The sequence below is a fragment of the Benincasa hispida genome, chromosome 6 (genome assembly GCF_009727055.1).
Source record: "Benincasa hispida cultivar B227 chromosome 6, ASM972705v1, whole genome shotgun sequence".
Taxonomy (NCBI): Eukaryota; Viridiplantae; Streptophyta; class Magnoliopsida; order Cucurbitales; family Cucurbitaceae; genus Benincasa; species Benincasa hispida.
In genome coordinates this window covers 33304472-33318586 of record NC_052354.1, presented here as the reverse complement: position 1 = coordinate 33318586, position 14115 = coordinate 33304472, and the positions used below count along the sequence as shown (strand labels likewise).

At 33.6% G+C, this 14115-nt stretch overlaps 1 protein-coding gene across 1 annotated transcript; it reads left to right on the top strand.

The window, feature by feature from the left end:
* Nucleotides 1-126: 126 nt before the first annotated feature.
* LOC120079208 (U-box domain-containing protein 34-like) lies at nucleotides 127-7983 on the top strand. Its single transcript, XM_039033370.1, has 8 exons — nucleotides 127-257; nucleotides 333-422; nucleotides 1663-1907; nucleotides 3070-3136; nucleotides 3996-4377; nucleotides 4465-4566; nucleotides 4652-5842; nucleotides 7803-7983. The coding sequence occupies exons 1-8, from the start codon at nucleotides 127-129 to the stop codon at nucleotides 7917-7919; spliced, it is 2325 nt and encodes a 774-aa protein (XP_038889298.1). The 3' UTR covers nucleotides 7920-7983.
* Nucleotides 7984-14115: the final 6132 nt, after the last annotated feature.

The following is a 14115-nucleotide window of genomic DNA, read 5'->3' as shown; positions in this document are numbered from 1 at the left end:
AGTATGAAGGTTAAGAATACGAGAGAGCATCCGATTAATGAGATGGGCGGCAGTAAGAACTGCATCCCCCCAGAAGTATGACGGAAGAGTGGCAGATAACATAAGAGACCGGACTACATCCACTAGATGACGATTTTTCCGCTCGGCTACTCCATTCTATTGCGGAGTATAAGCACTCGAGCTCTAGTGGACAATTCCCTTAGAGATAAGAAAATCCCTGAAAGAGGTGTTGAAGAATTCTCGCCCATTATCACTATGTAAAATTCCAATCTTCACATTGAACTAAGTCTCGACAGTTGTATAAAATTGTTGGAAAATGGATGATACCTCAGATTTGTCAGTGAGGAGGAAGACCCAAGTAAGGCAAGTGTGGTCGTCTATAAACGTGACGAACTAACGTTTACCCGTGGAAGTAGTAAAAGGTGAGGGATCCTATACATCACTATGAACAAGAGTAAAAGGACTCGAGAGTTTGTAAGGCTGAGACTGAAAAGGAACACGACTTTGCTTGGCACGAATACACACATCATAATTTAAAGAGGAAATGTTAACATTACGAAATAAATGCAGAAACAAATACTTCATATATTGAAAATTCGGATGTCCTAAACGGAAATGCCACAACATAAAGTCATTTTCAGAAACAAAAAAAATTTAATGACATAACGGCTAGGGTTTCGTCACCTAGCTCTGATACCATGTTACAATATAGAAGAAGAAAAGAGAATAACAACACACAATTACGTGGAAATCCTAGTATAGGGAGAAAAGCCACGATATAGAGATCTTTCTTATTAGTTAATCTGATACACTGAATACACAATGACACAACGTATAAATAGACAGTAGGAAACCCTAGGGGCCTACACAATTACATAAATGCCCCAAGTTTAATAACCCTATTTTCAACATGAGACACAACCATGTAAACCCAACAACAAGGGATGCTAGATGTATGCATTTAAGGAGCTAACTCTTTTTTCGATAAACGTTTTGAATCTCTTGTCCCCATGAGAAAGAATACATGTCAATTACTATTATGTTATGTTCGTATTGGTTTAAGTGTTAATTTGTGGTAACCCAATTCAATTGAAAATTTACTCAATGTAACTCTCCAAACATATAACTCATTAGATGCATATGATTAAGAAACTATATTTTCTATGTTAAATAATAAGTTTAACTTTTTAACTTTGAAGTTTGTATGCATTTGGTTCCTAAACTTTTGAAGTGTTTAATGAGTCTTTAAACATTCCTGGAAAATTTGATTTTTTGCAATTAATTAATTTTAAATTTTCAATTTGTGTTTAGCAGATCAGTACATATAAAAGTAGACACAAACCTCAAGGCTCAAAGACTAAAGTTGTAATTTTAACCTATTTCTTAAATATTTGTCTTATACATAGAACGTTATAAAAGTGATCACTTTCTAAAAAATGATTGTTATAAAAGTGTGTCCAGTATGTGTATATATAACTCATACCCAGTTACTTCATACCTAAGCTTACTTTTCGAGATGAATTAAAACCGTGCATATTAGGTATCAAAATAATCAAGTTACACTAAACTTACCAAACAAACATGCATCTTTGCCTCTAAACCAAATTAAGGATGAAACCCAACAAAAAAATATGCTTATTCTTCTTGTTCTTCATAATGTAGGAGATTCAAGTCAGATATCCCAGGTACTGTATCAAAAGAGCACCAGACTTCTGCACAGTTTACACATATTGGCAACAAAGGCAAGGTTTCAGTGAGACAATCCACAGCTCCGCCCAGCAAAGCCCGTTGCTCCACCGCGCACCAGCTGCAAGCTGCCCCGCCGCGCCCTCAACTGCTACATCAGCTCACCAGCGCCTCGGAACTTGCGACCGAACCGAATCAGCCACGCAGCCAATCGGTTAAATGTATGTCTTCTCTGCTTCCATTAATTACACTTTTCATCCATAAAATTATTATTTTTTTCTTTTATAACTTTTTAATAGAATAGAAGTAAGAATTTCCTAGGAAAAGCAAAAAAAAATCGAAATTCCGTTTGATAACTATTTTGTTTTTTGTTTTTTTGTTTTTGAAAATTAAATTTGTTTTTTCCATATTTTTTATTTGTATCTTTTAAGTATAATGAGTGAATTCTTATCTAAAAACAAAAACAAAAACCAACTTTTAAAAACTATGTTTTTTTAATTTTCAAAATTTGTCTTGGTTTTAAATCATTGGTAAAAAGTAGATAACAATGAAAAAAATTTGGAAGTGAAAGCGGTGTTATAGGCTTAATTTTCAAAAACAAAAATAAAAAGTTAATCGATTACCAAATGGGCCTTAATGTTTCTAATTCTAATTTTTTTTAATTATATATATAATTTCAATTATAGTATAATTCATAGGGATGAATAAGAAATAAATTCTTCAAATCTTGAGTCCTTTTATATGTTTAACCTTTTCAATCTACAAATTAAAGATGGGATAATTGCCTTCTTTGCTCTATTCCTAGTTTTTCTCGAAAATGGAAGTATATTAAAATATCTAATAGGTCTCTCAACTTTTAAAAATATCTAATAAATCTTTAAATTTTCAATTTTTTTATCTAATCTATCAACGAACTTTCAGTTTTGTACGTGAAAGTCTTTGATGTATTCAATTTTTTTTTGAAAAAATAGCATTTAATCTATTAGATGTAAAATAGAATTTTGTATAACAGGGAACCCTAAATTTCAATTTTTTAAGACTCAATTTAAGATTTATTAAAATTACATAGATTAAAATCGTAAAAACTTTAAAGTATAGGAATCAAAATAATTAAATATTTGTTGGATAGTTAAAAGTTGAACTTTTCATAATGTCAGTAAAATTCCTTCTAACATGTACAGGTATAAAACAAGGTTCTAATATGTACATTTTCTATGTACTTTGGTATAAAACAAGGTTTTAGATGTTTAGAAATATTTATGCAGAAGTATAAAATTATCAAAAGAGAAAATTAAGGTTTAAAATTAAAAATAAGCTCATTATTTAGAGGTGTAAAAGGTCTATTTTATCCTTAAGAGTTTGTGTTTGGTGATTTGCTTGCAGGTTTAGAGACTCAAAATAGCCTAAAAAAGGTTCCTTCTCGTGCCATTCAAGAAGAATGGGAAATGAAGTATGTGTTCTTACGTCTTTACCCTACAATACTTTGTTCTTTGTTAGGTTAAATTATAAAACTTATCTTTTGTCCAATTTTGTATTCGGTCCTTAGATTTTGGATTTAGTTTTTATTTGGCCTCTAAATTTTAAAATATTACACTTTTACCATTGAATTTTGAGTTTAATTTCTATTTGACCTCTAAATTTCAAAATATTACATTTTTACTCTATTCACTTTTAATCCGTCAATATCTATTAATTATTTTAAAAGAAAAAAAAAATACTCTTAACGTGGTTGTCGCCTTAGAACAACATTTTTCAGTCCAAATTTCTACTTCAATTATCAAAACATCATTCCAAGTCCTAATTTTTGTTTGAATCCTATAGAAATTCTATTCAAGTAATAAAAGTGTTCAAATATATGAAAGGTGATAATATTATAATCCTTTTTTTGGAAGTATAGGATATTTTAAAAATAAATATTTTACCATTTTTTATTAGAATAAATAATTAGAACCAACCATCTAATATTTCATAGTTGAAGAATTAAATTCATTCTCGAATAAATTTATTTGGTTAAAAATTTTTAACACTTAACTAATTAAATTAAGTCAAAAGTGTCTCAACATAATCAACTAGATCCATAAAATCCTTGTAATAGGAAAATTTTTCTAACACTAAATTAGTATCTACTATTTTCATTCATTATTTAACCAGTCATCAAATAATTTATTTATTTATTTAGTAGATATATAATATACTAAATAAAAATAATAATAGATGAAGGGGTAGCTCGTAGTTCATCTAAACGTCCAATCACGTGTATTTCGGTGAATTTTGTGTTTTAATAAAATGTTTTTGGGTGGGGTGGGCAGGTCGCCATTTACAAGGCCAGGTTCAAGGGCTTCAATGAGCAAAGTGATGGAACCATTCATGGTAGATTCCGACATATCGTTCGTCAGCAGCGGCGGGAGGCAGAGCGTGGACCATTGCTACCAAGGGGCGTGGACCTCCGGCACCGGCACCGACTCGTATCGCCTTTCTAACGCCTCTGAGTTCGAAGTTTACAGCCCCGGTCCGCCTTCGCCTATGCTAGAAATGGGAGGAGGAGCCAACAAATCCATTAATAATACTCATGATAATTATAATCGTAACAGCAACAGCAACAACAACAATGCCTCTTCTTACCCTCAGGATATGTCCTTTTGCTCTTTACAAAGTGAAACATTCTCTTGGCCATCCAATTCGCACGCTCAGGTGTTCTTCCTCTTTCTCCGCTTTCAATTTTTTTTTAATCTGTAATGACTTTGTTTTTAATCTGTAATGATTTTTTCAATTCATAAGGATGATGTTGAAGCTGAGATGAGAAGGCTGAAATTGGAGCTCAAACAAACCATGGATATGTACAGTACAGCCTGCAAAGAAGCCCTAAATGCTAAGCAGAAGGTTTAATTTCTTTCCGCCATTTACGAAACCTCAAAACTGTTCCTCTTAGATCTATAATTTTGACTGAAAACCGATTTATTTATAGGCGATGGAGCTTCATCGTTGGAAAGTTGAAGAAGAGCAGAGGTTAGAAGAGGCGAGAATGGCGGAGGAAGCAGCATTAGCAATGGCGGAGAAGGAGAAGATGAAATGTAAAGCAGCGATGGAGGCAGCTGAAGCCGCACAAAAGATCGCAGCACTCGAGGCGAAGAAAAGAGCAAATGCGGAGAAAATGGCGAACATGGAAGCACAAGAAACGGAAAGAACACTTTCATTTTCAGGATTTGGCCATGGACAAATCGGTTACAGAAAGTACACAATCGAGGAAATTGAAACCGCCACGAAAGGCTTCTCCGATGCTCTGAAGATCGGTGAAGGCGGTTACGGTCCAGTCTTCCGTGGAGAACTGGACCACACGCCGGTGGCGATCAAAGTTCTCCGACCAGATGCCGCTCACGGACGATCACAATTTCAACAAGAGGTTGAAGTTCTAAGCTGTATTCGACATCCAAACATGGTTCTTCTTCTCGGAGCCTGTCCTGAAAACGGTTGTTTAGTTTACGAATTCATGGCGAACGGAAGCTTAGAAGATTGTCTCTTCCGAAAAGCCAACGATCCAGTTCTTTCATGGCAGTTACGATTCCGAATCGCGGCGGAGATCGCGACTGGACTTCTCTTCCTGCACCAAACAAGACCAGAGCCGATCGTACACCGCGATCTGAAACCGGGGAACATTTTGCTAGATCGGAACTACGTGAGCAAAATCAGCGACGTCGGACTGGCGAGGCTGGTTCCTCCGTCAGTGGCCGATTCAGTGACTCAGTATCGGATGACGGCGACGGCAGGGACATTCTTCTACATCGATCCAGAGTATCAGCAAACAGGATTGCTAGGGATTAAATCAGACATTTACTCATTGGGCGTGATGCTTCTGCAAATAATCACAGCCAGGCCGCCGATCGGACTAGCGCACGCCGTCGAAAGAGCGATTGAGAAGGGGAAATTTGCAGAGATGCTTGATCCGGATGTGAAGGACTGGCCGGTTGAAGACGCGTTGAAGTTTGCGAAGCTTTCGATTAAGTGTGCAGAGATGAGGAAGAGAGATCGACCGGATCTTGGGAAGGTGGTGCTGCCGGAACTTAATCGGTTGAGAACAATGGCGGAGGAGAGTATGGGATTTCGGCCGTTCTGCGGCAGCAGTACATGTTCATCGCCATATGCAAGCCAGAGTTCTCAGGTAACTTTGTTTTTCTTCTTCTTCCCGCCATTGATGGTGTTCAAATTTTGCTAATTAGTTTATTTCCTCATTTTCTTTAATTTCAACTCTTTTTATATGATTTTTTTTCTTAGCCTAGGATAAAAACACCTTTTAGTCCCTAAATTTTCACACAAGTAACAATTTAATCTCTAAATTTTAGTTTGTAACGATTTAGTTCATATACTTTCATTATTATAACAATTTAGTCCATAAATTTTAAAATTTGTAATGATTTAGTATTTATGGTAGAAATTAGTGTTAAGATTTAATGAGATTTCATATATAAATAAACTAATAAACTAATTAGAGACACGATACTTTTATAAAATACAAAGTCTACATCATAAAAACATAAAAATTGATATCTAATTTTGATATATATATTTTTTTATGTTAGGACTTAATTGTTACAAATTTGAAAGTATAAGAATTAAATTGTTACAAATTTGAAATTTGAAAGTACAAGAACTAAATTGTTACATATTAAAGTTTAAGGACTAAAGTATTGCAAACTTGAAATTACAAGAACTAAATTGTTATAAATCAAAATTTAGAGGCCAAATTGTTATAACTTTCATGAAAGTTAAGAGACCAAAAGTGTTTTTTAAATTATTAGCATTAATGTTGAAATTTATTAAATTATATATAAAAAAAGACTAAAGTTTGTTTCAATTATATTCCAAACTTTCAAAAGTTTCATTTTAACCTTTGGAGTTTCAAAACAACTCTGTGAGACTTTTGTTGTTAAGTTCATCTATCAAAAAGTTTGTGTTTGTTTATGTGTTGTTTACGTGACCAAATTTAATATATACAAAAAGTAAATTTGGGAGTAAAGTTATAGAAAAAATCATAAACAAAATAACCAAAATTTGGAGTTGTGGAGTTGAAAAGAGGAAGACGACAATGTGTATGTTTTTTTTTGGTATACAAAAGCTTATAAGAGTGGAAAACAAAAGTCCTATTTTTTATAGGAACATATTTAGGTGTAGCCTGGGTTGGGACACTTTTGCTGTACCCAATTAAAATTTGACACCTGTTCTTATAGAAAAGGAGGGTATGAGATCTAGATTATACCTAAGTATTACTTTTTTTAGTAATTTAATCTAGACTCTTAATTATTAGTATATTGGCTTTATTAATAAGATTATTTTCTTTTTTCTTCTTCAAGAATCGTAGGCTAAGGATTCAACCATCTAGTAATTGTTCTTTTTTCGTCTCCTCTGAGATGGCAATACTTAGTTATTGTTGATTTAGATTGACTAGTAACTTTATTTTATTTTATTTTATTATTGTATGCATGAACGCGATTTAATTATATTAAAATTATTGTATTTTCTACTAATTTAATAAAATGAATAATTGTCAATAAATACTAACATTTTATAATAGTAATTAGTAAAGACTTGATTGGACAAAAGAAAGAAAATTTCAATAGAGAAGATGAAATTGAATTTGAAAATAACTAATGAAAACAAAAATTTTAAATGCGAGGTATAAATTTTATCTTTTTAACAATTGTTTGATGATTTTGTTGATAATTTTATGTCTTGAGAATTAAATGTGTTAGCTAATATTTTGTTCTTCAAATCTTATTTTACAATGCAAACTTCAAATTTTGGCTAGAATTTTAACAATAATAGTCCAATATTTGGAAGAATTAAGATCGAATCCATCAAAATTTGGAATATAAATAATTTTTTTTTTAAAAAAAAAAATGTTTGTCAATGATAAAAAATATCACCCACTATCTACAATAGATCGTGATAGATTACCATCTCTGTCTATCATGACACATATAAATACAGATAATAGTTTATCGCAGTTTAATAAAATTTTATTATATTTGTAAATATTTTAGTTCATTTTTTTATATTTGAAATTAATCCATTTTTTTAATAAAAGAATAATGAATTTGATTGATTTTTAATTCGTAAAACAGGAAATGATAAATAGTGTACATCAAGAGCATTGGGGAGCATGGCTTGAGAGCTCAAGCAGCCAATCAGATAGCAGCACGTCATCATATTCAGGCAAAAGACCTTATAGGTTGGACTAAGCAAATGTAAATACATGACTTGCCAAAATAAACTTCACTAAGTGGTATTAGTATAAGGTAGGAGTTAATCTCTATACCGGGAAGGTATAAATTGTACATGCATGACTTTTTATTTAATCAATTTTTTGTTTTTCTTTTGTTTCGTTTTTGTCCTTTGTTTTTAAAAAATAGTTTTTTCACGTTTCTTAAACACATATGTTTAAAGTTAAAATACTATTTTAGTCTTTATATTTTGAAGTTTATTCTATTTTTAGACAATGTATTTTTAATTTTCATTTTTAGTCCTTATATTTATAATAAATCTTAAATTTAGTCATCCAAAGTTAATTTTTACCAAAATTAAATAAATAATAATAATAGTTTAATGAAAGTTAATATGATATAGGAATATATTTTCAAAATTTGTAGTAAAAATGCTATTAAATAATGAAAAAAATTATTTAAAAAGTCAACGATAAACTAATATCGGAGTCTAATAAATTTAAGATTTACTAAAAATACACAAACTGAACTGGACAATTGAAAGTACATGGGCTAGAATTAAACAAATTTCAAAGTATTAGGGACCCAAATGGTATTTTAACTCATTTTTAATTCTTTACCAACTATGAAAATAGAACTAAAGTTTTTAAACCTCGATAACAAATAGGTTATCCTCACAAGTATCTCGCTAAGAAAATTCAAGAACAATATAAGCACGTGTTAAATTGCATTTTGAAAGTGTGGAAAAGAGGAATTTGTAGTGGGGTGAGGAGATTTGAACCATAAACCTCTTGCTCCTTAACTTATACAAATGTAAACTCTTGATGTACTAAACTCTGGTTGGAATTTCCACACTAAATTTGATAAAAGAAAAAACATCTCAAATTTCCTATCTCATTTCAAAGTTAAAAAAATTCTATAATTAATGGTAAATGTTAAAATATAATAACAGTGGTTAAAGTTGGGGGAGTATTATGTTTTTACATTTATATATTTTTTTTTATGAGTTTTAACTTATACATGAGAAAGAAAATTAAAAGAGGTTTTCTTTTATTAAATTAGAGAAAAACATATTTTTAGGTTGATGGAAAAATCTTTACAAAAACTCATTAATATATATAAATCTTAGATCAAAAATCAATATAAATACTTAGTGTCTTTTTCTCAAATTCACACCACAACACACCGACCAATACTCAATATATCTTTCTTCGTACTTTCTCTCATTAGCTCTTTTAAGAGCAACTGGCCAAAAGAATGATGTGAAACCCAAACCCTATTTCCCTATTTAAATATGTTTATGTTTGAGATTAGTAAAATGAGGGTTAATATTAAGTAATGTGGAGTGAGGGAAATGGTAAAGGATAAGGAAATGAAGAAGAAAATGCTTAAGATTGGAGACTTGACTCTCGGTGTTTATAAGTTAAGCCTAGCAAGAAGAAATTTGGCTAATGTTGCCATGAAAAGTGGCTCAAGCATCGAGTAAACACTAGCCTAAACATCGAGTAAACACTAGGCAAGCATTGAGTAAGCACAAGCAAGCATCAAGTAAACACCAGGTGAGCATTGAGTAAAAGCCTCATGACGAGGAAAGGATCGTGCATCGAGTAGCATAAGCAGAGTATCGTGCATCAAGTATGTGTGAGCGAGAGGTTAGGCATCGAGTTTTTCCATCGAGTAAATGCCATCGTGCATCGAGTAATGGCCATCGTGCACTCGAAGTACATGGCCATCGTGCACAAGTAATGCCATGTGCATCGAATAAAGTCTATCGTGCACATCGAGTAAAGGACATTGCGAGCGAGAAGTGCTCGATTTCCTCAAGCGCTGGCGAGCGTACATGCGTATACTGTGTGAGCTGAGCGTGAGGCGTGAGAGGGCTAGCTATGCATGCCAATGCTTGCGATAAGCCTAGAGCTGATGAGATGAGCTGGTGAGCTATGAAATGCCAATTAGTTAACAAAGCATACAATTGGGGGCCTAATACGCTATGAAGACATTGGTGAAGCTTGCGACCAATAACACCAGGCAATGCTTTGTGCTTGTAAAGGCCATGGTGAACGCATGGTGAGTTAACAGCAAGCAAGGATTAAAAAGCGATGGCCAATAATGTTGAAGTTGATCGCATAAGGAGAGGCAAGGCAAGCCTATGCAATAAAGGCATGCGATGGCTAGGTGTTTTGAGTTAGGAGAACCTCATGAGCACATATAGCAAGATGGCCTAGCGTGAATTGCGTGGGTTGTGGTAGCGTTGGAGAATCAAGTGATGGCCTTGGTATATATGAAACGCATCACCAAGGAAAGCCATGCGTAGGGAAAGCAAGTAAAGGCCAAAGGAAAAGTCAAGCGTTGGGTGAGACCATGTGATCAAAAGAGCATGCGATCATTAGATGAAGTATGCGTTGACAAGTTAATGTCTTAGAGAGCAAGGCAAAATGCAACTCATCTGGACAAATGGCTGAAAAAGGAGAGTCAGGATTTGAGCCAAGGCTAGATGGAGGCTGAGAGGGCATGTAAAGTTAGACTTGCATTGGCTAAAGAAGAGGAGACCACTTTAGGGCTAAGGTGGCAAGGGAAGGCTTGGCAGCACGAAAGGAAACACATAGGCATGCAAGAAAGCTGAAGGTGTCAAGCTGAGGGGACTTATAGATGCCTAAAATAGGGCAAGTAGGCTTAAGCTTTCAACAATTCACTCGTCGTTTGAGTGAATAATGTGAGAGTGTCGGAAGTAAGTGTAGTAAAAGCACTAGGCTACCATTTTAATTGGTGTTCTGAAGGAAGAGGAAATTACGTTGCAAGTCAGGTGGAACAACTAATCGCATAGCCTGTCGTTGTTCCTGCATGCACGCGCCCAACAGCCCAACCGCCCAGGCCTACTGTGCGCCCTCACAGCATGAGTGCTTGTGCGCGCGCCATCGCCAGGCACGCATCCGGACGGACTCTTGACAGCATACACGACCGTATCCCAACGCAAGTTTGCGCTCGTCTCACCACCTAGCCTTTCACGTGATCAACCAAGTGCACACCCAGATGCCCAACACTGCTCCTATGCGAGTTTGCCGCCTAACAGTGCCCATCAACTTGCCAAATTAACCTCCAAACGGCTATTTTTGGAAAGTTAGCCTATTTTGGTTATTTTAAAGGGGTAAGCTGGTTATTTCTATTTTAAGATTATTGTAAGATTAAATTGAAATTTTGAAGGAATTATGGACTAATTTGATATTTTCTTTGAAAAAGGAGGAATTCAAGAAATCTGGGCCAGGATTTTTTAGAGAATTAATCAGGAGAACTATGAGTGGTTATTTTTTATGTTGAATTAATATATAGTTAATGTTAGAAAATTGGCATAATTGGGAAATGTGTTTGTCTGTATTTTATTGGTCGTTGTGATTGTTGTTATTCTGGTTGTTTTAATTTGCATTGAAAATTGGAATGTACTTGGATATTGTTAACATATGATGGATGTTTGGCTGGGATTGTCAGCATTCCCGAGTATGACTAACAAGATATTGTCGATATGTGCTCATTCGGCAGGCTATAAGGATATTGGAATTGATTCCACATCATTCATATCGAGGAATTCACGGGAATACTTGGAAATACATGATCATGTTAGAGATATCTAGCTAACATGCTGAGGAGGTTACATTCTGTTATTCGATAATTTTTGATTGTGGAATTGTTTCCAAAGATAAAATTTTGATAATTAAAACCTATTTTCTTTATAAAGACACCACTCACTGGGCTTTATAGCTCATACTCCATGTGTTATTTTTCTGTCCCACACCCCCCCTCCCCCACGTAGCGGAAGCAAAACGTTCTAGGAGAAGTCACCCAAGGTTTGGAACTACTACTTTTTCACGGAGCGAGACTCATATTAGGTTAATTTGAAAGTCATTAGGATAACTAGGTTAATATTGTATAACAGTAAATCTTTGTAACTGTTCATAAACTTATTAGTGCTAATTCATACATATTAGCTATTTATGAGTTGGTAAATGTTGGACAGTTAATATCACAAAGGTTGGTATTAACTGTCTTCATGCCATCTTTCGCATCTGGGGGACAAGGCTCGAGAGGGGGTGTGACAAATTTTGTTTTAGTTGTGGAGCTTTGAGCTCAACCTTTCAGTGCAGAGTGGTTTGAGCTACACAACGTTTCAGTTTGCGTTTTTGTATTCTGGAGGAGACAGACCAGAGAATATCTGCTACATCGGTGGTTGATATAAAGAAATTTAATACATACCGTAGAGGGTTTGAATCTCCTTAAAGAGAGCGAGATATCCACGTCTCATCCTAATTATTTACATATCTGATACTTAATATTTACTCCATTTTCCTCTAACATTTGTTATTCCTGTCATATTATAAGAACTGGTATACAACTATATCTTTTTTATACTTAATGATGGAAAAAAATACAATTTTGTAGATATAAAATCATTAAATTTATATCATGCAAAAAGTAATTAAAAAAACATATCCAATTATAGCTTAATAATTGAAAGTTGATGACCATGCATGAACAAAAATGTTTACTGTAATGACTGAAATAGAAAGACTCAAATATGTTGAATTTCAAAATCTCAAAAAATCAAATGCAATAACTACTATTCTATTTAGTAACTATTTGTTTTTAAAAAATTATAGTTATTTCAAATAATTTTTTGTTCATGATTTTCATATTTCTATCTAAATATATGAATCTTTAACCAAATTCCAAAAACAAAAACAAGTTTTTATAAACATCTCTTCCACCTCTAAATTTATTACTTTGTTATTTACTTACGACCAATATTATTGGAAAAAAAAATAAGCCAAAAACCAAAATTTGAAAACTAAAAAAAAATGATTTTTGTTTTGAAATTTGGCTACGAATCTAATTTTTTCTTTTTATTGAAGAAAGATGAAAACCGTGGTAAGAAATTGAGAGGAGATAGAGGGAAAATTGTCAGTTTTGATCCAAAACGTTTTTTACCATTCAAAAGTAACCTCATTTTTAAAATCTACATTTTTAAACTTATTTTTCAACTTTTCAGACTTTAAGTGGAGAGACCCACCGCATAAAAGTATAATTTTTTTCCCTCAATTGAACTAAAAAAAGACAAATCTTATTACAAAGACTTCATCTTCCTGTGGAAGTTAGAGTTTAGTACTTCTTCTTCTTCTCGTTGAGTTTTCAACCATTGTTGGACTCTCTTCTCGCAAAGATTCCCCTACCTCTATAAAAAATACCCATCTTTCATGGTTGTTGGACGTCTTCCATTTCCTTTTCATCCGATTCGGATTTTGGCAAAAGGTATACAAGCACCTTTTTTCCATTTTCTTTCTTTCTAAATGATTAATCGATTCTATTATTTATAGGGGGAATCTATGTGATTCTGTAGGAATGTGTAGTGAAAAAACCTTCTTTATCAACGATATATTTGCCATTTCATCCTGTAAAATATGTGGGATAAGGGGCAACTGTTCGTCTAGATTCTATTTCGCATTTCTTGGGTGTATTGAACTTCACGAGACAAATATCTCAGGAAGTTGTTGCATGTCTCATGAAGTATTCACAACAGTAGAGAGTTTGTAAAATAGCTTGAAAGCTCTATGTCATTTTTTTTCTTAATGTTGTAAGTTTGTCTTGTGAAGTTACTTCACGAGACAAAAAACTTACTTACGAAGTCAACTTTACGAGACAAAAGACAGTCTTATAAGTTTGTCTTGTAAGTTTGTCTTGTGAAGTATTCACAACAGTGCTCTCTGTCTTTTGTCTCGTAAAGTTGAGTTGATATGAAGCAAACAACAGAGAGCACAACTCAAGCTATTTTACAAACTTTACGAGATGTTGCAAATATACCAAAATAACTTTGGTGATGGCTCTCTAACTTCTTTCTCGTGAAGTTCATTCTATTTAAGGATCTTTTCTTTCACTAGGAATTTTAACATTGTACCATGTTTTGTTGCATGTATAGGTACCTATTTTGAAGCCAAGGATCGAGCCAGCAGGGATACTTTAAGGCTTTGTTATCTTCATGTTCTCATCTAGCTAAGACCTGCATGGTGATCTGTATGAAGTTAACAAGGATCCAGTTAGACATGTTTAGGCAGACCATATTCGAACCTGAAGGAACCAATGAAGGTCCAGTGCGAAAGCAGGGATCAATACTGTAAATATATATGTTCATTCATGATTGTAATTTGGAATAGTCTTATTCTGCTGCTTA